The 26500-nt window shown below is 37.9% G+C and overlaps 4 protein-coding genes across 5 annotated transcripts in view; all 4 read left to right on the top strand.

Moving 5' to 3' along the window:
* Window positions 1-947: 947 nt before the first annotated feature.
* atp6v0d1 (ATPase H+ transporting V0 subunit d1) lies at window positions 948-8706 on the top strand. The gene is made up of 8 exons (XM_007558817.2): window positions 948-1156; window positions 2004-2175; window positions 4613-4791; window positions 4876-4955; window positions 5081-5158; window positions 5277-5453; window positions 6471-6548; window positions 8411-8706. Exons 1-8 carry the CDS (start codon window positions 1030-1032, stop codon window positions 8570-8572), a joined length of 1053 nt encoding a protein of 350 aa, XP_007558879.1. The 5' UTR covers window positions 948-1029; the 3' UTR covers window positions 8573-8706.
* A 1805-nt stretch (window positions 8707-10511) lies between these two features.
* foxr1 (forkhead box R1) lies at window positions 10512-14511 on the top strand. Of its 2 annotated transcripts, none has more exons than XM_007558816.2 (7): window positions 10512-10914; window positions 11093-11185; window positions 11375-11598; window positions 12874-12975; window positions 13641-13768; window positions 14052-14284; window positions 14426-14511. In XM_007558816.2, exons 1-7 carry the CDS (start codon window positions 10614-10616, stop codon window positions 14452-14454), a joined length of 1110 nt encoding a protein of 369 aa, XP_007558878.1. In that variant the 5' UTR covers window positions 10512-10613; the 3' UTR covers window positions 14455-14511. The 2 variants fall into 2 exon arrangements, with proteins under 2 accessions (XP_007558878.1, XP_016530191.1); XM_016674705.1 differs by having other exon boundaries at window positions 10577-10914; window positions 12874-12936; window positions 14052-14297.
* Window positions 14512-15188: 677 nt separating this feature from the next.
* LOC103142697 (secretory phospholipase A2 receptor-like) lies at window positions 15189-21767 on the top strand. The gene is made up of 6 exons (XM_007558861.2): window positions 15189-16303; window positions 16779-16951; window positions 18472-18684; window positions 19415-19620; window positions 20357-20682; window positions 21317-21767. Exons 2-6 carry the CDS (start codon window positions 16803-16805, stop codon window positions 21515-21517), a joined length of 1095 nt encoding a protein of 364 aa, XP_007558923.1. The 5' UTR covers window positions 15189-16303; window positions 16779-16802; the 3' UTR covers window positions 21518-21767.
* A 3084-nt stretch (window positions 21768-24851) lies between these two features.
* LOC103142696 (struthiocalcin-1-like) overlaps window positions 24852-26500 on the top strand; it is an 8177-nt gene continuing 6528 nt past the window's right edge. Inside the window, exon 1 of the mRNA XM_016674709.1 lies at window positions 24852-25172. Coding sequence (XP_016530195.1) covers window positions 24933-25172 — 240 coding nt within the window. The 5' untranslated portion in view covers window positions 24852-24932. The remainder of the gene's footprint in view (window positions 25173-26500) is intronic.

Below are 26500 nucleotides of genomic sequence, written 5' to 3'. Positions count from 1 at the left end.
GATGGAAACACAACATTTAAGATTAGAAGATTACATCAGACGAATAACAAAACAGTATATGAGATGTAAAAAAAATAAATTACATAAATATACAAATTTTATATAAATCAGGACTTACATGTAAGTTACATTGTGTAAAATCATTCTGCCATGCACAAATGATGGTTCAAATAAATCAGCAAAAGTAGTAGATGAGTGCATTTAAACTTCTAACAGAACTTTTTCCAGATCACAATGAAAGTGAAGAATTCATGGAAATTTTGATCTTGAAGAGAGAGTTATTTCATATAAACCTGATAATTTTGTTTTTATGTCTGTTGCCATTTTACTTTATGGGGTTACATTCACTGCCACTTCCCTGTGATTTTTGTCTAAAAATTGGCGGCTAAATGCTACTCAATATGGTTTACATTTACATTCTTACATTAATTAATTATTAGATAATGAATACACCAATCTGCTTTGTTTCAACAAGTTTCAGCATTATGTCCCCATGATCATTATCTAGGGTCTGACCATTCATACATCACATATTTGCATCTTCTGTACTGAATATTGCAGTATGTAACGTCATTATTCATCTATTATGACATAAGTTAAAGACTTCTGTTGAGTGTCTTAAAAAATTAGCTCCCAGAGGATCAACAACATGAGACTGGGGCAATTTTGAGATACTTAGTAGATTTTAACAAATTCTGTGAATAGTTTGAAATCTCTATTGATTATATGTTTTTATGATCATTCTCTGTTTTATTTATTCGTTTATTTTCCAATCATGTTCAAAATAAACAATGAACTAAACTAAATACTGTTCATTTGGCCATCAAACTATCACTCGAAAAAATGGCAGTGAGCAGCGAGGACATTATTGCCACCTACTGGTCGATCTGCGTCACTGCCTCCTTACTCCAAGTTACGCAGAAGCAGGTGACGGATCAGATGACGGTCACGTGGCTCAGTCAGCTGACGCTAACTCTTAGCAGGACTGACGGTTTCCCAGCGGCAGCGACGGTCTGACGGTCAGCCAGGATGCCTTTCTCCGAGCTGTATTTTAACGTCGATAACGGCTACTTGGAGGGCCTGGTGAGGGGCTTCAAAGCTGGAATACTGTCTCAGGGCGATTACCTAAACCTGGTTCAATGCGAGACTCTGGAAGGTGAGATAAAGGAGACCGGAGCTAACGGCTAAATGCTAACATCAGCTGTCATCAGCTCTCTGTGAGGAAATGAAGGCTTTTAACTACAGACTTGAACCTTGCAGAAACTAGTTATTATTTATAATAGTCTATACGCATCAAAAATCATATTAATTTGTCCTGATAATATTAAACGATTGAGGAACTACGCGCTTGTCAATGCTAGTTAGCATCTCTATGTTAACTGGCTAGCTAGTAAATATAGGAAATTGTTCCCGAGATTATTGGGCTTTTTAGAGGAAGTGAAGCAGCTTTTTTCTCCACTGCCATTACTGTGTTTTTATTAAGATTATAAATGGATTTATAAACAAATCCCTGTAATAGCTTACATTCAGATATTCAGCTCTTATTTACAATATAAAATTTTTCAAAGTTACTTTGTTTTTATTCCTAACCACAGATTTATTAATTGAATTACATATGAATTAAATGATGGGTAAAGACTTTACCTTTGTGTCATTATGTCGGTATGAATTAAAAATAAGATTTTGGATGCCCTTTTTCACTGCTAAAGCAAAGCTCTGAAATTGCAAATTTTGCAAAATACTAATCAAAAAAGTCAAAAAGATGCTTCTTACTCCATTAAGGATCGGACATTATAATTTAGTTTCACATCAGTTTTACAAGTAGAGAAGCTTGAAAAGTACTTGAGATTTTCCTGAAGTCAGACTTTCTTTTGCTCTGAATATATTTTTATTAATATGACCTTATTAATCACCTAAATGTTTTCATGTGTTCTCGTCCCTCCCAGGATATAATATATCATATATGTTAATCTCCATATTCTGTCTTTGTGTTCTCCCTGCAGACCTGAAGCTCCATCTGCAGAGCACCGACTACGGCAGCTTCCTTGCTAACGAGGCGTCGCCGCTCACCGTGTCGGTCATCGACGACAAGCTGAAGGAGAAGATGGTGGTGGAGTTTCGCCACATGAGGAACCAGTCGTACGAACCTCTGGCCAGTTTTATGGATTTCATCACGTAAGTGGAAATCCACCAAATTGAATCCGTTCCAACAACGCCTCTCACTGTTTCCTGTCTCACACTATAATGAATTTTCACATTCAAAATTACTTCATTAATCCCAAAGGGAAATTAAGTGTTGTTAATTTAAATTAAATTTAGTCATAAATTTAAATTAAAGTTCTGTTTAAGGTAGATCATCTAAATGCTTTAGATTGAAAAGCAATCCTCAGCACTCTGGAAACATTTGTTTTGTGTTTAATTTAAACATACTTATAGACTTAAACAGTGGTGGAGAAAGTACTTAAGTAAAAGTACAAATACACAGACAAAAACATACTCAAGTAAAAGTACCACATTAACATTTTACGTAAGTAAAAGTAAAAAAGTACTGGCTTTTAAAAATACTTAAGTATTAAAAGTAAAAGTACTTGCTGAATGCATTACCTAATCCCTAATACTATATCATTAAGTGAACCGATCGTATTTAATTTTAATACATTAGAAATGTGCCATTTTAATGAACAATGCCACAGATAAAGCATGTTTTTATTGTGTTTACTCTCAGTAACATAGTTTAGTTTGGCAGGACGACATGGAACCAAGGAGCCAAGTAGCAGAGTTGTAGTCTAGAGCACCGAACCCAAGAAAATCAAGACCAGCACCCTGTGCTACATGACAATAAAATTAAGTGCACCAAAATTGCTTATCAAATTGATCTGAAAGATCCACTTTCCCATAAAAACACCTAGATATTAAATACTTAGAGCTGAAATAAATTTAACCAGTATCAATTCAAACTCTTCTTCATTCTGATTTGCTTTCATCTCTGTGCCACAATCCGCAGAGGTCTCCTGCTATCCCTAAAAAAAATAACGTCCTGGGCGGTTGGCCACATTGCCAATGTCAGAAACCACAACTGTCTGCACCATTAAATATAGCTACTAACAATGCTCAACTATGAACACTGTCCAAGGCCCAATAAGCAAGAAATAACCAAGCAGAAGGAGCACCGTGACTGTTTTATAATCCCTCCATGTCTCCCACCATGACATGTGACGAAAACAAAGAGCAATGAGCATGCTCTGTATTCTTACGTTCTTGTTTTATTTGTTCGCCAATTAAATAAATATAAATATATTTTGATGAAATAAAATAGCTACTGCAGTGTACGCAGAGCATTACAAGAACAAAGAACGGCTCTCAGTGAGGCTTCAGTCCTTTAGGACTTAGTCAAGATCCGTCCAGAAGAATCGGATCGTTCCTGAATGTTATATCACTATATTGCACTTTGGTCACAGCGTTGTCCCATATTTGCGACACCTCAGTCAAAAACCTCCACACAATAATTCAGCGCATGAGTGACACTTTTTTTCATCGCAGATGCAACATGTGTCTCAGTACAGCTAGCTTTGCTAGCATCACGTCCACAGATCTTACCTTTCTTTAAGCTTTCCTTCCAAGTGACGCTAAAAGTTGGATGAAGTCCCACTGTGAAAGCGAAGCGCTGCTGGTTTTACATGTCACCATATCTATGATTTATGCAGCTATTATATTACTGACGCTCCGAGCGTGCGCTCAGAGGAAACTGACCTGCGCATGTCTTGGACCTCGAGTAAAGGTGGAGGCGATGGGTGACACAGACACGTAAGTCACGTTACACGTTATGCTTGGATTTTACGGCGCCACCTTAAGACCCTGAACTTCACATTTTAACGGAAAAAAACCCACAACGCGACTTGGATGTAACGAGTAACGCGACAGTTTTGTAGAAATGTAGTGAAGTAGAAAGTACAGATACTTACTGTAAAATGTAGTGGAGTAAAAGTAGAAAGTACCCATTATTAAATCTACTTAAGTAAAGTACAGATACATGAAAATTGTACTTAAGTACAGTAACGAAGTTCTTGTACTTTGTTACTTTCCACCATTGGACTTAAAACACATGAAAAATGAATGCAAATAACAGTTACATTAATGATCAGTTATTGGGGTGATTAATCCAATAAAAAATTGGTACATTCTGTAGATTTTTCACTGAAACGTTTTCATACAATATTAGAAACACATTAAAAGATGCAAATAAACAATTCAATCCTTTTTTAAATATGAAGACAAACATTTTATTGCCTAAAATGCAGCCGCACATCATTCCTGTAGTGGAACATCAATACAATGTAGGGCTGATCTGTTTTTTTTGTTTGTTTGTTTTTTAAATACTAATTAATAATTTGATACGGACAACAGATTTTTTTTGTTAAATGTAAAATGTACATATTTTTTTACAGCTTTGACTTAATTACTGCTTTGAGTGTTATTCTGTCAGCAGATAACTTTTCTTGCTCCTATGCTCCAGTTAACAATTAATTAATTTCTAATTTACTTGACGATAATTTCAATAATCGATTAATCTGATTAATCGTTTGATTAAGGCTTCATTTCTCGTGCTGTGCAGGTACAGCTACATGATTGATAATGTGATCCTGCTGATCACCGGCACGCTGCACCAGAGGGCCATCTCTGAGCTCGTCCCAAAGTGCCACCCGCTGGGCAGCTTCGAGCAGATGGAGGCGGTCAACATCGCTCAGACCCCCGCCGAGCTCTACAACGCCATCCTGGTGGACACGCCGCTGGGTAGGAGAGGCGCCGGTAGCCCTGACTGGAGGCAGGAACACAGACCAGTCTCATGTTGATGGATGTTGTTGTGTTTTTGTCCAGCTGCTTTTTTCCAGGACTGTATATCTGAGCAGGATTTGGATGAAATGAACATTGAAATCATCCGTAACACACTCTACAAGGTAAATCCTCTGGTTACTCTGATGCTTTATTTATCGTGCACTGAAAACTTTAGCTGTGTGAATAGACAAAATATAATTCCTGTGTTTATTTCTGTAGTTCCTAAAAGATGTTTGTCTGTTTTCAGGCTTATCTGGAGGCTTTCTATAAGTTCTGCTCTAACCTGGGAGGAACGACTGCAGACACCATGTGTCCGATTCTGGAGGTCAGCGTTTACTTTACAGAATAATCCAGCATCCAGATGTTTGTAGTTTTTCCACCAGTAATAGGAAGTACAGAGTGTTTGGTTTCACTTTTGTTTTTTGTTCCTGTTTCTGCTGCAGTTTGAGGCTGACAGACGAGCTTTCATCATCACCATCAACTCCTTCGGCACAGAGCTGTCCAAAGAGGACCGAGCCAAGCTCTTCCCGCACTGCGGCAAGCTTTACCCAGAAGGCCTGGCGCAGCTGGCCAGAGCCGACGACTACGAGCAGGTCAAGGCGGTGGCTGATTATTATCCTGTAAGTCCAGAAACCTTCAGTATGTCGTCACCTGTTGGTTAAATTCACAGCGAGTTTCACACTGTGGGTCTTTTTTCCTTATTGAAGCAAAATCAGCTCTGGTTTTCTAGTTAAAGCTCAAAGTCTGACTGGTGAGGTAGGCAGAGTGCTCAGAAATGGTAGCACTGTTTTAACCTGTTTTCACTGAAGTGAAAGTAAAAAGTGGCCGTCTAAGAAATGACTCAATTAAGAGTAAAAAAAATATTTGGTAAAAAGTTTACTCAAGTACCGAGTAACTGATCAAACTATCAATCATATAATCTTTAGAAATTATATCATCAGACGGACCAAAATGTAAAGTTAACTAGGAATTTTGGTATTAAAGGACCAAAATGACAATAATTCATAAAATTAACAAAATCAGGCAAAATAGTTTTTTTGTTTTTTTTTTCCAAATCAGTTTCTTTCAATAAAATGTTTTTGAAACTTTAACAGAAACTGCAGGTGTGTGTCTGCCTGGTCAATGTTTGGATAAAACATGTTGGGTAGAAAATCCAGAAATGTTACTCAAGTTAGAGTAGAAATACTTAATAATTAAAGTACTCAGTACAGCGTAGTAAAAATACTCCTAAAAGTACATTTCCTCAAAGAAGTTACTCAAGGAAATGTACTTGAGTAAATGTAAGTAGTTACTACCCAACTCTGTTTTTTTTTCTTGAAAAATAAATAACCTAAGAAAGAATAAGATCTGAATATATTCAGTTCATTTAAATCATTACAAAAAATAATTGTTAATAAATAGATTACAGAGTAGTTCCACCAGGGGGCGCTGCCTCACTCCATACGCGTTTCCTCCACATTTAAGTTTTTAAAATGTTTCTTTTTTTTCATACGTCTAAAGCAGAACATGTTTATTTCATTTTCTCCTCAGTGTTTTCCCACATTGCTGCTTTGCTTTTCATCCGTTGATCATCAGAATATCCCAGTAAGAACAGCTCAGATTTCCGTCTGACTGTTTCTGATTTTTCCTCTTTCCAGGAATACAAGCTGCTGTTTGAAGGCGCTGGGAGCAACCCAGGAGATAAAACCCTGGAGGACCGCTTCTTTGAGCATGAGGTGAGTCACTTTTTCTGACACATTATTCCTGCGTTAGCAGGCGCTGGCTCGGTCCAAGAACCTCTGCTCAGTCCGAGTCACAGTCATGGGACACATTTCACCAGGAGGAGGCCGTTAAAGGCAGCAGGACAGCAGGAAGCTCGTAAACACGCTGCGGCATGCAGCTCTTAGTCAACTACATAATCTGCCAATATTCATATATGGCAACATTTGATCTGAACCCAGAATGATAGGAATTAAATCTATAATGTATATTTAACACTAGATTTATATCTAAGTGGTAATAAATAAAATTACTATTAATTACAGAAATGTGTTTCTGTTTCTTCTTGTTGCTTAAACACCAGAAACAGTCACATTTTCCAGTGAATAATTAGTGATTACATAGTGAATCCTAATGGTGGAAAAAGGTCGTATTATTTAGAGCGGTTACTATTTAACTCAATATTTTGTTGCTTCACTTCTGGGAACAACATTATTTTTCTGTTTCTTAGCTTCACTTCATGTGACATCATAATTTATGCAGCTCTGTGTCAATAAACACTTTAATAAGAGTGATGGCTGCTGCACCGTCTGGTTTCTGAGGTCGGACACATTTTAAGATGAAAATATCTTTGTTGTAATTGAGAAAAAAACATATCCTTCTTTCAGCCAGCTGAGCAGCAGTGCACACGACAATTTTCTAATAAAACAGAAGAAAACTCGAGTTACTCGAGTTTGTTGTGGGAATTTATTAAAAGAATTTCAAATCTTAAACATTAAATTAATTTTAGTGGTTTTGGTGCCGGTTTAGGTTTTTCCAACTGCATTTGAACGTTTCACACTGATAACTGGTTCAAACAGCTTTGACTCGTTTAGTTTAGTCTAGTCAAATCCTGAAGACCTGGATCGTCTCAGCATCTGGTTCTGATGGTTTGTGTTTCCAGTGTTTTTGTTTTGAAGATGTAAAATATTTACAGACTTGAATACAATCACAGCTCTGAGCCATTTGTTCTGCTGTCGCTGAGACACTGAGCAGCGAGGCTTTAGGACCAAATGTTTACGGGCTTTGGTCCAGGTAGTCCTTTACTGTGTTCAAAACAAAAACCAAGATGCATCATAATGCCTTCTGGTGAAACAGAGACTCTGTTTCTCTTCATTCTGGACAAAAACAGTGAAAGATGGTCCAGTGTTTACCTGGATTCAGAGGAAATGCTCCAATATCTGCATTTATTATTCTTCTCACAAACTGCGATCAACACGGCTTTTGATTCCTCGTGTTTCAAAGTAAAGAAAATAAAAGTCTGAAAAATAATTGTAAGCAAATTTGTTATAAAATCTGATTTTTGATGTAAAACAGAGGAAAACTTTTTATTTTAGTGTCCAAATTCAGAATAAACCATAAAACTAGGCATTCTGCAGAGCGGGAAATTTCAGAGTGTCCAGAATAATCAGCATATCATTACAGAGACATTATGATCCATGGTAATTATGGTTCCAGCTGTGTGTGGTTTTTCTTTTCTCTTTTATTTGTTGCTTTTAGTTTTATTTTGAGTTTAAATGAAAGAAAAATGTAAATTTTTATTCATCTTTCAGACTGTAAACCTTTATTATTATAGTACCATTATTATTTTGCTTTAAAATAGTCTCAAAACAGCAAAAACATCTGGGACAATTTATCGTCCAGCATAAATTGGATAATACTGCAACAGTATAATACTGTTGCAGTATTATACTGCAACAGTATTATACTGTTGCAGTATAATACTGTTGTATTATACTGCAACAGTATAATACAGACATGTATTATACTGTTGCAGTATAATACATGTCTGTTGTTTTTTACAGGAGGTTTTCATTTCCTTGCTGTTTGTTTCGTGCAGGTGAAGCTGAACAAGCTGGCCTTCCTCAACCAGTTCCACTTCAGCGTCTTCTACGCCTACGTCAAGCTGAAGGAGCAAGAGTGCAGGAACATCGTGTGGATCGCAGAGTGCATCGCTCAGCGGCACCGCGCCAAAATCGACAACTACATCCCAATATTCTGAGCGCTCAGCTCCACCCCCACCCCTCATTTCACCTGGTCGCAGTGTAAAACCTGGATCCAGAATTGGCTCCAATTCGTTCGTCTAGATGTAGGTTGGTTTTCTACATGGTGCATTTCCTGCTCTGCACTGAAAAACAACATTTTACCAAGTAATTTAGTCGAGTTTCTAGTGCAACTGTCTTAGTTCACTTTAAATTAGACAAAACTAACTTACAAGTAACTTTTTAGCAAGAGATAGAAACTTGTTTTAAGTAAATAATTCCTTAATATCAATGAAAACATTTTAGTTCCACTGACAGATAAATTAACTTTTAAGATATGAAAAATGTTTTGTTTTCAGTGAAATTATTAATCTGCCTATGGAACAGTATTTATTTCATCAATATTGAAGAATATTGACTTTAAACAAGTCTCTACATCTTGTTATAAGTTCCTTGTCAGTTAGTTTAGTCTTATTTTCTGTGTAATAAGACATTTGCTCCAGAAACTGGGTTAAATTGCTTGGTGAGGTTTAGTGTTTTTCAGTGTGAAGGAATCAGCCGAGGCGTTTTGTTCCTGTTTTGAACCCATTTGACTTTCAAACACGTGTGCGAATGTCTAAACTTTTCCGAGCTCGTTGTCCTCCCAGTCCTTCAGCCGCTTAAATAAACTCCAGACCAGATTTGCAATTTCTTAAACCAGGAACTAGTCGGCGCGCCTCAGCTTTTGATTTTTCTCCCTCCAGCTCAGATAATCACAGGATGTGATTCTCACCTCCCCTCATATGACGACGTATAAAATAAAAACCCAGAAATCTGAGATCCAGCTCCAGACATTCCTCTGCTCTGTCCGAACGTCAGAGCTCGTATTTATTTCTGTTCTGGTGTTTGTCTGCATGTCGTTTGTCTTTTCCCAACAAAATGACGAGTAAAACGAATGAATCTGATTATTTCTGTTAAATATTAAAAAGCTGAGCTGTCACGTTTCTGTTCATGAACAAAGTGAATGCTTGTGGTTAAATGGAAAACGTTTAAACTATAAAGGATAAGTAGATATTTAAAGATGATTATATGATTTTGTGTTCTCATGCTGTATAAAATTTGATTTCTTAATGTTTGTATCTGTTGTTGTGAAATGTGTATTATTAATGTGACAGTAATAAACAGTCTGAAGAAACGGATCTTTTTCATTCATTCACATTACAAATTAAAAATGAAAATATATTCCAGCAAAATATTTTCAGTAACATTTGTTCTGTATTTTACTGTCCAAAGAGTAACAACTCTGATTGTCTTAATATTTTCCTAAATGTGTAAAGCACCAAAAGTTGATTGTTAAAATTTCAGATTATTTTTACTAACAAGCAAATTTCTGACTTTTCAAACTCCACAAACTTTCTTTTCTTTATTCCTGGGAAATTTCTCAGTTTAATCTCATAATTTTAGGGTTTTTTCCCAAAAAATCTTTTACTTTTCAAGTTTAGAAATCTTCACGTCTTTTCTAGAAATTGCAAATTTCCAAATTTTGGAGCTCAGAAATATTTTTTGTGTGAAATTGTTTTTTGTGTGGAATTGACTCCTTTTTTCTGTCTGCTCTGGTTCTAATAGGCGTCGGAGGATAAAAAGTTGCTAAAGTCCAAAGCAAAACTTAGAGTCTGTAAATCTGGAGATGTATCTTGGAGGTTTAACTTGAAGAAATAATAATTTTATGATTTACACTGATAAGAATGTGGTAAATGTTGGACTGTTGTGCTGTTTGATACTTTACGTGACCCAACTCAGTTTATCCCTGAAGAATTTTAAACCATGTTTAGGAAAAATCTCTGGAAATTGTTCGTTCAGACCACAAAACTTAGACAAGATGATTTGGTCTTTGAACTCAAGGAATTTTCTTCTAATGTGTCAATAAATTCTTTCAGAGAAACAAACAGAACGATCCTGTTTAAGTAAAGCTGTTAAATTCTCCTCTGGTGGATTTTCAACGGAAAAATAAAGTTTTATTTGACTTTTGCTACAACTAAACCACACAAACCAGCTTTTCACTCCAACTAGATCACAAATTAAATGATCGTTATAAAAAACAGCCATCCTCAGGGTGAAGCGTTAGTTCTGGACCGGCTGCTCTCTGTTAGACCTGATTGGGTCCAATTAGGCGGTTCTGCTCCAGCTGCTGAATCAACAGCCTGCTGGCCTCACTTTCCTCCTCTTCATCAGGGAGGAAGAACGTCTGAAGCAGGTCCAAGCATGACGTTCCAGCTGAAAACCAGAGGCCGGTTCTGTGGCCTGCACTGCTCTGTGGGTCTGACCGACTGGGACATGGACAAAGAGCTCAACCTGGCAACAACCACCGACCAGAACTGTAACGGTGAACATTTCCATTATTGTTTTAATAAACTGCAGCTGCCGTGTAACCACTGGCTGGAAACGGTGCAGATGAATATTTGTTTATGCAACACAGAGGAATTTGGAGGCTGGTTTGTCTCTTTTTGTGTAAAATGTAATTTCTTCATATGTGTGTCAGTGAGGTTTGTCTACTCTGGCAGAAGATAAAGTGAATGATCAACATGTGGCCCAGAGACCCTCGGTAAGAGCCTGCAGAAGAAAGGATGAGTTCATTTGGTACGATAAGACGTCGGGTGAGTTCACACAGAGGAACTTTATCCAGCTGTCCGTTATGAATATGAGGTCAAATAAGATCAGAAAATGAATGTTGGTTTCAGCTTCTGCTCCACCAGCTATAAAAATGAATGTTTTTTGTTTCCCACTTTGCCTCTGATGAAAGTTGCAGATTTTTGTGCCATGCGTTCTTCTTTTCTCTCCATCAGACACATTTGTGAAACCAAACCTGTGGCTGCTGGTGAATCCCAACATCGCCTGTCCGGTCCAGTATGTGCAGACGGACGCTGACCTCCAGCCTGACCCGGGTCATGCTAACCAGCTGCTGCAGCTGGAGCCCGGGGACATGGAGGGTCCGTCCACATCCGATCCGCTGACATGTCCCCATCAGGAGGAACTGCTGCTTCCTGCTTCCTCCACAGCCAAACGCATGGTAACAAACTCGCATTACTCTGAGAGGATCACATAAAAATACAAGGTTAAAGCACCGCTTGTGGTTTTATTAAACGCATGCATGAATTAGGGGTTTAGTTTTGTAGAAAATGAGGGGGAGAAATTATCTAAGATGCATAAAGAATTGAAGATTACCCATTTAAGACCTGCACTGCAAAAAACACAATCTTACCAAAATAAAAAAACAATCTACTTCCAAAATAAAAGCCTGGATCACCCAGGAATCGACTTCAGATGAAAGTTGACTAAGGTCTTCTATTTCACGTCTCGGCGCCTCGTTCTCTTTCCGCCTCTTTGTTGGCCACTTCAATCATCCTTTCTCCAACAGTCCAACCGTTTTCACGTTCTCTATAAACTGACTTTGATTATTTATAGATATCATCTGTCACAAATAACATGCAATGCTGATGGCTGACCTGTTTATCATTTATCAAATGTTTATCATTTATCAAATGTTTATCATTTTCCTGTCCTTCCTTCATGATGGGATTTAATCCAATGTGGGATTTGCATTTTCAGAAAAATCCATCTTTAATTTATACTTGCACATTTTTGTTTTTTTAGGAGCATCACAGTCAAATTTCTTAGGGAATCTGCACAATTAACACTTTTTTGTGTGGTAAAGATGGAGCATCAGCTTGTTGCCTTTTTCTGTATCTTCTGAAAAAAACATGAATTTCAGCCTGCAAAGAAAAACAAAGTATAAGAAGAACTGTGCAAATTATAGCTCTGCATTAAAATGATGCATGAACCAAATCTAGCAGCAGAACTCAAAAGTTTTCCTGGCAAGTGTGAAATATTTGAACAAACCTGCAGCTGTCTGCTCTAAATTTTGATGGCTGTTCCCACATTGATGGAGCTTTATGAGCTTTTATTCCTACCCGATTGGAGCAGAAAATCAAATCCATTTTCAGCTTCAAGCAGCATTTTCTCATGAATAAAATTTAAGTGGAACAGTATGTTAGAGTGCATGCAACTGAAATGTATTAACTGACAAAATAAATTATTCCACTAAGACAGACCAATTCAGACTAAAGTGTCATTAAGAAGCTAGTTTTTAATAAAAGCAGAGACTTGCACAGCAACACCATCTGTATTCTGCTCCATTTATTGCTGTAAAACAGATTCAATCAAATACCAGGATTATATTTGAATGCGTCCTGTAGATAAGGCTCTTAAATGTTCATTTGAGACACAACAATGAGTTTTTTTATTGTGGATTTCTGTGTTTATTCTCCTCATCTTTAACTCTCAGATAAAAGAAGATTCCAGCAAACCAGTGCGGACCAGACGGAAGGGGAAGATCACAAAAGTTGTGGTGAGGAAGAACAGCAGCTGCATTTCCTTCACCATAAAGGTGAAATTTGATATTTAAAAAATAAACATGACGGTTTAAAAAGCTTTTCTTGGTGTGAGAATTTTTTAACTTTTTTTTTTTTTGTTTTACTTGTCTGGACAAAATTATTCACGACTGATTTTAGTTGATTTTCTAATTTAATGGAAACGCCACAAATGTGAGTTTTTCAACGTTGGCGGAATATTGCCAAAGTTTTGTCCATATTTGTAATGGAAACGCTGCTGTTGATGGAAGTGGACATTTTAGCTACTGGTATGTTTTCTGAAACGGTTTGTTGGAGTAAATTTTTGCCAATAATTAAAATTTATTTTAATCTCAGAAATTTTCTAGAAAAAACTTGGAAAGCTGAAAAAATTAAAATTTTTCGACTTTTGAAACTCTAATTTCCAGACTAATTCTAGAAAACTTCTTAGAATTTCTTTTTAAGCATTTTCTATTTACAATTCCACATTGTCCTTTTACTTTTATTTTTTTATTAGAAATGTTCTCAAAAACTTGGAAATCAGTTTAGAGTCGTCATGACCCAATCGGTCTAACCTGTTAAATTTCAGACCGTTTTCTTTAGACCCTCAGGAACATGGATGTGTCCTGAACGGGATTCTAACTTGGTTCTGTAAATGTACAGTTGAACTCGGTGTTTGGTAGCTTTGGTTTTGTCCTCCCAGGACCTGAAGTCCCTGAAGCCGGGCTGCTGGCCTCGTCCGCCGGTGAATTACTGCGTCCTCGTCGCTCTGGCACTGAAGAGCAGCCAGACGGGGAGCCTCAAAGTCCAGCAGATCTACAACTTCACCAGGTCAGAACCAGAGCCAATGAATGCAGACACACTGGTTAAATGAGCCGTCTTCCACTGCCACACTTCATATTGACAAGGTTCTGCTCTTCTGTATAGTTTTTATCTTTTGGAGTAAAAAATGGACACCAGAATGGGGGGTTAAGCCATTTCTACTGATTTTTAAGAGAAACTACACTAATTGATCAGGCACCGTCTCTGTCTAGAATCTTTAAAATGTGCTGGAAACCGTTTCCGGTTTGCATTGTGGTTCATCTTCGGTTCACCGTTCCCTCTGCTCTCCCAGAGAGCACTTCCCCTTCTTCCAGACGGCTCCGGACGGCTGGAAGAACACGATCCGCCACAACCTGTGCTTCAGCAGCAGCTTCCGTAAAACCTGCAACCAGCTCTGCAAAGAGGGGAAGAGGAAGTCGTGCTTCTGGCACCTGACGCTGGACGGCCACCGCCGGCTGCAGGACGAGCTCCACACGCTGACCGGAGAAACCCTGAAGATGCTGGAGCGGAGCATGTCCAACCCAGGTCAGTTCACGAGGTTCTGAAAAAAATCTCAATTTAAAAAACAAGATTTTTTTTTTTTTTTTTTCTGGATTTCTAGCCGGCCTGGCAGAACTCATTTGTGAGATGAAGGTTAAAGTAACTGCTTTTCTTTTTGCATTTCAGATGTAATATGGAGTTTACTTGAAATGTGATTCCTGCAGGTTTCAATGCACTTAAAATGATGCATAATAAAATATGCATATCATTCAGTTGAATCGTCTTTATTTATACAACGGAAAGCTTTTTGCCTAGCTAGCTGTCATCCATCCATCGATGCTTCAATCAATCTCACTGCATTTTGTTGCCGTTTTAAAAAGATTTAAAGTTAAAACGATCTACAAATTTTAAGGTAAAATGATCCTAGACTTGCTGACATGTTTTTTTTTGAGAAAGATGGAAGAAAATGCTTCATGTCTGCTCCTTTGACAGTTGAGAAGCAACTTGTACTTTGTCGTTTTATACGATGAATTCCCCAAATTTAGCTTTGGAGTTCCTCTGGGATGTGTGCTCAGTCCTTCTGCATTTACCTGACAGCGGCGTAGTTCCACAGAAATCAGCAGGTTGGGATTACAGAGAACTTCCAGAAAGTTTCTCTTTGAATCTTATTGTCACCAATCTGACGTCCGTCAGGAGGCTGAAGCAGGACGTCTTGGTGCGGCGGCGTGCGGTGTGCGGGCTGTTTGAAGGGAATAAAACATTTCTGTGATGATGTGATCTAACTCTGCTTTTAATGTTTGATCTTTAATCATCTGGAGGAAATCTTTTCTCCTACGGGTCCCAAGGGTCCAGATGCTTGAAATCCTTAAATGCTTGAATTTCAAATGGAGGTTTTCAAGGTTTGGAAAGTGCTTGATATTCAACCAGCAAACTTTGTTATAAAATGTGATCCAACATTTGTTTAAAAGCCTAAGTTTGAGAAACATACTGTTGAAATTTGACAATTATTGAAAATGGGAGATGATTCTTTTTTTTAGCATTCTGCAGTCGGGTGTATTGGTGTTGTCAGACATTTCGGTATAACATAAGTAATGACAGTAATGTATTGTGAAGGGTAACTTTTTTTGGTTCAGTTGCATCATCTCCAAAGTGGTGCTGGAAAAGTTTGAAAACGTTCATTGGAAAGTGCTTAAATTTTACTGCTGCTGTCCCAAGTAACTAGAATGTGTTGCATTTATTTCTTGGGTGACACAGTGGAAATTTACACACTTTTCTGTGAATAAGGAAAACATTTGTCTTGTTGTGGAAATTTTCCTTTAACGAAGAGAGAAACTGTTTCAAGAACCAGAGAGAGAATATATTAATCTGTATTTATTCAAAGTCTCTGATCGAAGTCAGGAGAGAGCCTGGAGCAGAACGGTTTGATGAGCCACTTGGTCACACAGCAGCATGTCGTCTTTCACTGTAGATAAAGAAATGATTCAATGACTTCATGGTAATTCTAAGGCCAGAGAAACTAAACTCCTGAAGTCTTTTTCATGAGCCCATTCATCACACAAGAATCATAAAACTGTTATGCATTGATTCAGCTAATGGTCATAGTAACCTTAAACTTTCCCACTAAAGTCTAACTTCAATTTAAGTTGTCTAAATCTAAAATGTTTAGACTGTCACTAATTTGTGTATAAATGGACTGCAGTCTATTTTATCACTTTCATTTTTAAATGTGAACTTTACAAATAAAAATCCCATATTTACAATTTTTTATTAAAGGTCAGACTTTATAAGCCAGAAACACTGAATTTGTCCCATTTTGATCGAAGTTAACCTTGTTATGTTATTGGTCTCCTTGGGCTTCATTTGCCTGCTCCTCCAAAGCTTCAGGGCTGACTGGGTTTTGTTTAGGTCTGCAGGTAAATCTGTCCTTCATTTGCCAGAAGGCAAATGTTTTCTAGGCCGGCAGGATTAAGGTGGGCGTGATGGCTGCTTTTAAACCTCTATAAGCGTTATAAATAAAACCTGATGGGAAGAAGCTGCTAGGTCCTCAGCTGGACGAATCTGCAGGTAATGCCACCATTTAAACAGTTTTATTTTAATCTGATGGGATTCAAGCTTCAAAAACACAAAATGTTACCAAGTGTTTTTGGTCTAGTTTCTAGTGCAAATATAGTAGTAACCTTGAAATGAGAGAATTAGTTTTTCAACAATCTGTCGGAACTTTTTAAGTAAATAATTCCTTAATGTTGATGGAAATGGTTCTACTGGTGGATGGTTTCCCTTATAACAAGACATTCTCCATGTTGTACGTTAATTTATTTGCCAAAAAACTAGAATGTTTTCATCAATATTAAGGAATTTTTTTACTTAAACTTATTTCTTGCTGAGAAGTTACTTTTAAGTCTGTCTTAAAACATTTGCACTAGAAACTAGACAAATAATTGGCAATGTTTTGTTTTTGCAGTGCAGATCTTTAAGAAATTCATTTGGTTCATGTCTGATCAGAAACTTGCCTCTGAATTAATTCCTGCTTTATTCAAAGCACTTTTCTGAAAACAGTTTGAAGATGAAGAGCAGCCTCTGCGGACCTTTGATTCTCCTCCTCATCCTCAGCAGCAGCGGTGTTGGAGCCGGCCTGGGATCTGTGGTGGACATTTCTTACAAACACATTAAATCCCCTTTAACCTGGGAGATGGCCCAAAACTACTGCAGGCGGTAAGATTCCTGATGCATTTACTCAGTGTAAGCGAGGAGTAGCTAAACTATCAGAGAAGCTAAAGGTGCATATATTCTCATTTGCTTAGTTGTGACTTAAGAGTCAAGATTATAAATATTCAGTTTTTCTAGACTTCAGAGCAGCAGGTAACACGATGAACTCAAAGATCTAATGGATCCCAGAGCTGTTTGCAGTGGTTGTTGACAGAAATCCATCTTTTAGCCTTTATCAATCAAGTTTATTTGTACAGCACATTTCAGCAACAAGGCAGTTCAAAGTGTTTTAAATCATAAAAACGCAAATAAAGTCGTAACATCACCAAATGAGAAACCAGAAAGGTGTTACATTTTGAGTCCCATCAATGCACATTATAAATGTTGGTCAATGTATCATTTATTATTGATTAAAAAAAAACAAGTCTTGATTTAAAGGAACTCAGTGTTTCAGCTGTTTTGCAGTTTTCTGGAAGTTTGCTCCATAGAAGCTGAATGTTGTCTTGATTCAGAAGAACCTGGTTCTGTGCTTGGTCCAGCTCTATTCCTCCTTTCACAATCCTGTAGGATGATGTCATCAGGAAGTATGGAGTTCATTTTCAGTTAATTGAATCAGAATCATTTAATGACATTTACTCTGGTCGGCCTAAAAACCTCGGTTCTATAGAAGGGACCAGCGTCTGGTCGCTGTATTAAAGTGCACAGACAGCGCTCCGATAACAGGAAGAGAAATGCAGCGCAAGGCATTCTGGGTAAATGCAATCAAAACAAATGAGTCTAGCACTAATGGCAGAAATGACTTGGTCTCTTACCAAAGAGAAATCCTCCAACTAAAATCTGACGCCTCTCCGTTTTGTTTAGTTTGTGAGGAAGAGAGTTGCGCTCGGTGTCTTGAGGTTTTTTGTTTTCTTCAGTGGTTCTTAGTGCAGCGCCCCAACAGGTGGAACAAGTTTTACAACTAGTTTGGATCGTTTGACACAGTGCAGTGTGAAAAAGATCCACAGCAGCTGAAAATGGAACAAATGTTGCAATTTTGTTCCAAACTGAACCGAGTCCATCAGACCATCAAGGGTGAAAACATTATAAATCAAAGTCCTCCTGAAATCTGCAGTGAATTTCCTTCATCGCTGCAATGGTTGCCTGTAAAATTTGGAATGTGAAACAAATAAAATAACATGCTGATTGAATAAAGGTCTATATGTCCTACTTACTGCCTATGAGAACATTGCACTAAAGCTGCAGGTTTACTCATCCTTTCCATTATTGTAGAAAGTGTTTGCTCTGAATTGTTTCTCCTCTGGATTTAGCTTCCTCTTATGCAACACTGATGCACTACATTCTGACCTCTTTAAAAAAGCTTTTGCTTTGTATCATCTATTCTTTAACTGTGTTGTATTCTCTATCTACCACAATTATTCAAAGAAATATAACTACATCATTTCACTGTTTCATGCACTCATACATTTTAAAAGCTAACAGCATGCACATAATGTCTTTTCAAACCCATTACTTTTTTGTCCTTGCAGTATTTTCACCGACCTGGCCACCTTCTATTCACCATCGGATGTAAACTCTGTGTACCTTAATCGGTATCGCTCCTGGATCGGTCTGCATAAAGAGACTTCGTCATCCGGTAGCAAGTGGGTCTGGTCTGACCGTCAAACTCACCATGTCAACTGGCAGGACAACGTCAAAAACGTTGAGGGAGACTGTGCTTCTGTCACACACCCAGACAAAAAGTAAGACTGACTCAGAGATTTAAGTCAGCATTGTCAGGTAAAATTAAAGCCTTCTGTGTGGAGACTTGAATACCTCCGTCATTTATTTTGGTAAATGTTTCACCAGTTTCCATCCCCTTCATTGAATGGTAATCATCTGTTTATCACAGCTCCTGTTGTCTTTCATTTGACACTGAGTGTTAATTGTGTTAAGTTGTTTTGTTTGAAAACACCTTTTTGTAATTAGTCATTTTAAATTTCCACCTTCCTTTCTCTGGACACATTTTATGTTGCCACCCCTGATCCCTTAGACTTTGGCGTTGTAACAATATCAAACATGACTTAAAATTTTACAATTTTACACCTTGAAATTTTGCGTCTGTCTCTTTAAGAAGCTCCAGCTCTTTCTGACACTCCACTTTTAACTCATCATCTCAACAGTGCTCCTTTATTATGCAGTTTACAACTGTCCTAATGTAAGCAGTTCCTCCAGGTGGAAATGGTGTCACTTTGTGGGAGTCGATCAAGTTTACCTTGAATCGCGGTACAAGGTGCTCTTCGTGTTAAAAAACATAAAATTACAACTAATTTTCTGTCACCAAAGATTAAAAGATTCCTGAAACATGAAAGAATGAAAGCCCTCCAAATGTATTTTTAAAGAGGGACGAACATGGCAACATGACTCCCAGAATCTTCTGTTAATCCTGTTTTCTTAAACGTTGATGGTTCAGTAAATGTTTGTTCTCAACAGGATCTACGTCAGAGACTGTGGAGACCGTCTGTTCTTCACCTGTCGGTCTGGTGCGAGTTACGTCTTTGTACTCGAGGCAAAGACTTGGTCAGAAGCGTCGGCGTACTGCAGGTCATACCATCAGGACCTGGTCAGTCTTTCTGGCGACATTTTCGCCATCTTCTTGGAGCGGGACATTCCCACCTGGATCGGACTGCACAAAGACGGTAAACCATCACTGCTGAAACCAGAGTCATGGTTTCAACAAACATGAAGATGTTGAACTGATTCACTTGTAAATATTTACAGGTCCAACCCAAGCTTTGGCTTCTCCCTCAAACTTTTAGATTTTTCATTGGGATTTTATGGTTGACCATTCCAAAGAAATCTTTAATTTTTAACCAGTTATAACACTTTGCTGTAATAATAATCATATCAAGCTGAGAAGGATTGGAAAGAAAGTAATTTATCACCCCGCCCTCTGCCCCTCAGGGAGTCGTGTTTAAGTAAATCAGGAAACCTGCTTGTTTAAACCTGATTTGCAATTCATGTTTGCCCCAAACAAAAAGGCAAAGTCAACATGAATATCACACAGTGAGACTTCCTGGTTAAAGGCTCCTTTTCATTTGAATATGTTCAGGAATAGATTCTTCTGAATTGTTGTTTTAAATGAGTCTTATTGTTTCTCAGCCATGGCTGTTCATATTTTAACGGTGGGAAAAGAATGACTGAGCTGATCTCATAATTTCATCAAACTTCCCACCTTTGACACCTTTAATGTTCTTGGAAATGCATGTTTAAATTTTGTTGCTTCGTTGTTGTTTTTTTGTTTTTTAAAAAGATCAAACATTTCTTAAATGTGTGGCATGCATGTTTTTATTGAGCCCAATTTCAAACATTTAGAGACCAATTCTGGTTTAGGTTGCAGAGTTGGTGCCGATAAATTTCCCACCTTTTTCACAGGAGCATCGTGGAAATGGAGCTGGGGAGACTCTAACTATACAAACTGGTCAGGAGAGCCGAGTGTCGGCGGCGGCAACTGCAGCTCGATCTCCTCATTGACGAAGCAGATGGCTCCCCTAAGCTGTGATACTCGTCTCCCCTCCGTCTGCATCTCAGACAATCTGGTCCTGGTGAAGGAGAATGGGAGCTGGCAGGAGGCGCTGGAGCGCTGCAGAGGCCTCCGGTCCTCCAGCGACAGCAACCTGCGCTACGATCTGCTCAGCCTGCAGCCTGCAGACAACCAGGACTTCATCAGGACCAAGATCATGCAGGCCGACACCGAGGAGGTGGGATGCAAATATGAATTTACAAGACAAAATATCCTTATCAGTTATTTGCTTTAATGTCAAGCAAACGAGGACAAGAGGTGTTCAAAAATTAGAACTTGATTTTAATACATTTTAAAGCATCAAACTTGATGCAAAATAAGTCAAATAATAAATAACGTAGATTTGGGCCCAACTGTTGGCAGAAAAACTGTAAAGGTAAAAAAGACTCAAAGATTTAGTAAAAATACAAGAGTTCTTCTTTTAGTCACATAAAATAATGGAATAATATTAAATCCCTTGGCGTTATATGGATGCTTGTATAGAAAAGGCACATTTATAAATGATCATTTTACAGCATAGTTCAGAAACTGATTAAAGGTTAAAATGGATCAGCAGCTCAGGTTTACCAGCTGGGAGGCAAATTTAGGATGAGAAACATTTTTTGAAAATGCATAACTTTTACTTGTCCAGAAGTTTTCACAGATCTTGTTCAAGCCTCAATTTCTTATTCCCTCATTAATACAGATTTAAAGTATTAGTTCTCAAACTGCAGGCTTTACATCCAGCAAAATGTTCAGTTTGCAACTCGTTTCAGGTTTAATACTTGAACTTGACTCTACAGATTTGTACAAGTAATCCGTTGTTCCTGCAGGTTTGGACCGGCCTGCGTTTCCTGGCTGGTGATTGGCTGTGGGTGAACGGAGCAGACATGTTGTACACCGACCTGCCCTCCTGCCCCGCCCCGGGGCAACACTGTGGGATCCTGTCCAAAAGCAGCAGCAACAGCAGCATGGAGATCAGGGATTGTTCAGAGGGAAAAAACTTCCTGTGTTACAGTTACACACCTGAATAAAGGTCTTTAGACTCTTAGAAAAATCTGTTTCCTCTGATGGAAACAGATATTTTCAGATATTAGTTTAGCAAATACCACTGATAATTGATTAAATATAACAGATAATCTGTTATTTGGCCAGGTTTTACCATTCCCTGTATTTTATAACTATAATTTGCCACATTTCTTGGTTTAATTTCAAAAGCCACATCCAGGTCTGACTTAAAGTCAGACATTTTCAAATGAAACCATCCTGACAACATGAAGTAGGCTGAAGGATCTGAAGAGCATCGATTCATCAGTCTGGAAATGGTTTCTGCCATTTCTAAGACTTTATGACTGGAGAAAATAAGGAAACGGTGGAGAAGTTACTGCAACATCGACTCATCTGGAGGCCACAGCGATTCAGAGCAGCTTCTAAAGATTTCTTTGGCTTCAGGACGTTCATGATTCAGCACTGAGAGAGAGAGAGACTGGGCTGGGTTAAAAGTTAAAGTCCACTGCTAAGATTGTATCTTTAAAATCTGAAGTTGGGGTTGTTGCCTTGTTGCTTGAACCATTTGATCCACAATTTTAATTTACTTAAGGTGCCAACTTGGTTATTGTTTTAGAAAAAAAGACTTTGAATTATTATATATAGTTACCAAGGTTATGCTGATTCAAATTACTAAAACTTTTGTAACTATTATTGCAAATATTTGTGAATTTCTTCTATATTGTCCAAGCAGACGCATCAAACATTTGGCTGAATATTGTATCAGAATTTTCAGAAAATGTCTGAAGTCATTTGAGAGCCACAAAAAATATTTGTACACATGTTTGAGATTGTTTTGTAGAAATTGCAATAAAACTAAAAAGGGTGAGGTGCATTTTTTGTATTGTGTGTTTACAGCAGCATGTAGTTTGAATCGTTACAAAATAGTCCATGAAGCTGCAATCTGGAAATTCACCACCAGATGTCACCACACAAATCAAATCTTTAAATATTTGTGTTCGTGGACATATCAAATATGAGCCTGATTTAGCGCCATTAGAAATGTCACCCCAGGACTCAAAGCAACAATATTGTTCCAATAAAACTGACTTAAAACATGGAGATTAAACGAAGGAACTTAGATGAAGCAAAAACCTGCTAACTTGACAACAGATCGTAACTTTATCGCCTTTAATCTATATAAAAAATATATTGAGGAAAATCAAGAAGCGGTGTTGAGGGACTGGAGATTCAGTCAAAATTAGTTTATCAAGTTTTAGCATCTTAACATCAGAATCGCTCCCAAAAGTTGTCGACCTTAAACTAGATTTGTTTCTGTTGCATAATTATTGAACTGACTGTAGTTGCATTTAGACAAGTAGTTTTCTTTTAACCGTTTCCTTACCTTTCAATCTATGGCTGAAGGTATGTTCTCTTGTCTCTCCCATTTTGTGGAGTGGCTAGGAAAAGTTAGCCGATGTTTCCTATTAGGAAGACGGGAAGTTTCAGTTAAGTAAAAGTCACATTACTATTTATCTTTATTTTACAGGAATTGTTAGGGTTGCACATTATTGTGATTCTCATGGGTTAAAATGGTAGATTAATTGTTCAAATTATGTAGCAGCAATAAATGGGGAATTAACTTTAAAAATGTTTACTCCAACAACTTAGAATAAAACAAATTACATCAAACATTCAAAATTGTTAAAATAATATTCCATCAAATATTAATGCTCTTTAGCTATTTAAAACTCTTAAAAGGCGATTAATATGAGTTAATGTTTTTTCTTTAATTCTTCCTTCATTTCTCTGCATATGTTTTAGTTACCTAGAAAAATAATTTCACTTCCCTGTTGATCCGGTTCTTTGTTGATTTGCCAGCAGTCAAATATATCTGACAGACAGTGACACCAGACTGATGTTTGCTAAGCAAATGAGTTTAAAACATGGAAGCTGAAATAACAGGACCTGCAGTCGAGGTCTGGAGGCTCATAAAGCAGCAGCACTTTCCTGAGACGACGAAGCATCGCTTAGTCAGGTAATCACACCAATAACACCGGAGATACTGGAATTGTTTTATTTGATTATTCATACTCTTTACAGCAAGGTAATGTGTGTTAAATAAAAACTTTAGTTTGAATTAATGTTGCATTAATAAAGCCTTTTCTTTTTAGAAACTGAATGCTGAAGATGAAGAACCTTTCTGGATCCTGGATCTTCCTCCTCCTCAGCACAGGCTTTGCATTTTCCCTGGAATCGGTACTGGAGAGAAGTTACAGGTACAACATCTATCCAGCCAGCTGGGCGGACGCACAGGACATCTGCAGACGGTGAGATTTCTGTATATTACTTTTAATTATTAAAACTAATCAATGTTGAATTCCAGGTGTGAATGAAAAGTTGTTTTTGTCGGAAAAACAAACAGGCACCAAGAACCAGATTTGTCAGAACTATTGCTTTACGCATCATCGATCTTGAAGATCGATTGTGAAAATCTTACACGTTTGGAAGAGGAGGAAATAATGCTGGAAAATCTAATTTTATTTTCCGTGTTATCAGCAAAAAGGTTGGAAAGTGTTGGTGAGACGTTCTCCCGCTTGAACCTGAAGAGCCCCTAAAAGTCCATCAAATCCCTGAAGGACCCCGGGTTTGGGTCAGGGTTTGGGTCAGGGCCTGGCGCCGGCCCAAAACCCTGACTACATACTCACAGGGACCCCAGTCCAAGAAAGATTCAGGAAATATTATGAAACGACTGGAGAGTTGGATCGGACTCTCCATTCCAGTCCTGGTTTGAATCTTACATGAAGAACAAGGATTTCCATGTTTAAAATGATTAATTTTCATCAAAGTGTCACATGTGGGGAACCCCAAGGCTCAGTCCTAAAACCCCTAATATCTATATGCTCCCACTGGCTCAGGTTATAACAGGAAGTAAGATCAGCTACCATAACTATGCAGATGATACACAGCTCTACATCAGGATGTCACCAGGTGACTCTGAACCCATCCAATCACTGAATAGATGCTTAGAACAGATAAATGTGTGGATGTGCCACAACTTTCTCCAGCTGAACAGAAACAAAACTGAAGCTCTGTGGACCTAAAGAGGAGCGATCTAGAGTTTTAACTCTAGAGTTGACACACAGCTTCAGTTATTGCAGCTTGAGACTAGAGACCTGAACCTTCAGAGCTACATAAAGTCAGTCACAAAGTCGGTCTTCTATCACCTGGAGAACATCTCCAGGATTAGAGGACTGATGTCTCGGCGCGAAATTAGTCGTCATAACAGTAATAATAGCGAACATAAAAACGAGATACATTATCTTTCATTCTTCTCACTGCAAGCTGGTCTGAATTTTCCACATCTGTTCTGCAGGTGGATCATGGAACTGGACTGAAAGCCCTTCAGAATATAAAAGCTGGGAAATAAATGAGCCAAGTTCCAACGGCGACTGCGTCTCCATGTCCTCCGAGACGTTCAACATGGCTGCCCAAAACTGCGACAAGCAATTCCCTTTCCTCTGCGTCTCTGACAACGTGGTTCTGGTGAAGGAGAACCGGAGCTGGGAGGAGGCGCTGGAGCACTGCAGAGGCCTCGGGTCGTCCAGCCACAGCGATCTGCGCTACGATCTGCTCAGCCTGCAGCCCGGAGAGGAGCACGCCTACATGGTGAGGAAGGTCCTGGAGGCCGACACCGAGGAGGTAGGCTGACAAAATAAACCTTTTTATACTTCCATTTGAGTCTCAACTGCTTCAACCCAAGAAGATTAAAAAAAAAAAAACACCCAATAAGTTAATGTCTTTTTGTGTCTGGAAAATGAGCCATCTCAAAAACCTTAAGAATTTAATGTCTGGAGGCACTACCCTGCTACCTAGCAACCCAAGATGATCTCCAGCATTACTGGCCAGCTAGTTTGACCGCTGTATACGATTTATAATGGCTGCTGGAAAAGACAAGTGTTTTGTTGACTTACAACCCAGAAACCACCTGCTGAATTCTTATTGGTTGTGCAGGAGGCTCGACTAATGCTTTTCAAAGATATACAGCTGTATAATTGTGCATCTGTTTGGTTTTTACTAGGGTTGTTGTAAAATAATATTTTAGTAATCGAGTACCCTATAGATTATTTTTACGATTAATCGAGTAAAACGCTCTCTCTCTCTCAAAATGTAAACATTGAGTTGAGGGGCGTGGCCAGCAGCAGCTTATTTGGATTTAAAGTGACAAGACGTCCGAAAACAGCTCAATCTGAAAAAGTCACTCTTTTACTGGTTTACCTATTAGAAACTGTGGAGTACTCACTATTTAACCCAGAAAAGGTTTATTTTAGATTATTTTAGTTTATTAGTAATATCAGAAATTGTGGAGTACGCATGATTTAGATCAATATTATACTTGATAATGTTAAAAATAAAATAGAATCTCAATATCTAAGAATAATTTTGTGAAAAAAATGAAATAAACTTGTTTTGTTTCGCCAATAGATCAATCCTAACCTGTTCAAGGAAGCAGAATGGGTCACCTTTAGCATACCAGTCCTACTTTTTAAATATTAATATTTAAGAATATGCTTTAACTCCAGTAATTATTCTGGATTTTCTACCCACTGAACGAAAAACAAACATGTTTTAACCAAAAATTCACCAGATACAGACACAACTGCAGTTTATAGTTTCATAAGTTTTTTATTGAAATAAACTGCTTTGAAACATTTTTCCTTTGCCTGATTTTATTTTTTGTTACTTTTATGAATTATTGTCATTTTGGTCCTTTATACCAAAATTTCCTCTTAACTTTATATTTTTTTTGATGATGTAATTTTTAAATATTAAATGGTAATTTGATCAGTTACTCAATACTTGATATGACTTTTTACCAAATACTTTTTTACTCTTATATGAATAATTTCGGTAACACTTTATTTGAAGGGGGGTGAATAAGACTGACATAACACTGTCATAAACATGACATAACACCTGTCATGACCATCAATAAGCCTTCATGAATATTTATGACTGTTGTCATAAAG

Source organism: Poecilia formosa, unplaced genomic scaffold, assembly GCF_000485575.1.
Source record: "Poecilia formosa unplaced genomic scaffold, Poecilia_formosa-5.1.2 Scaffold99, whole genome shotgun sequence".
Classification (NCBI taxonomy): domain Eukaryota; kingdom Metazoa; phylum Chordata; class Actinopteri; order Cyprinodontiformes; family Poeciliidae; genus Poecilia; species Poecilia formosa.
The sequence above is the reverse complement of the archived record's forward strand: the minus strand, read 5'-3'. Positions and strand labels throughout refer to the sequence as shown.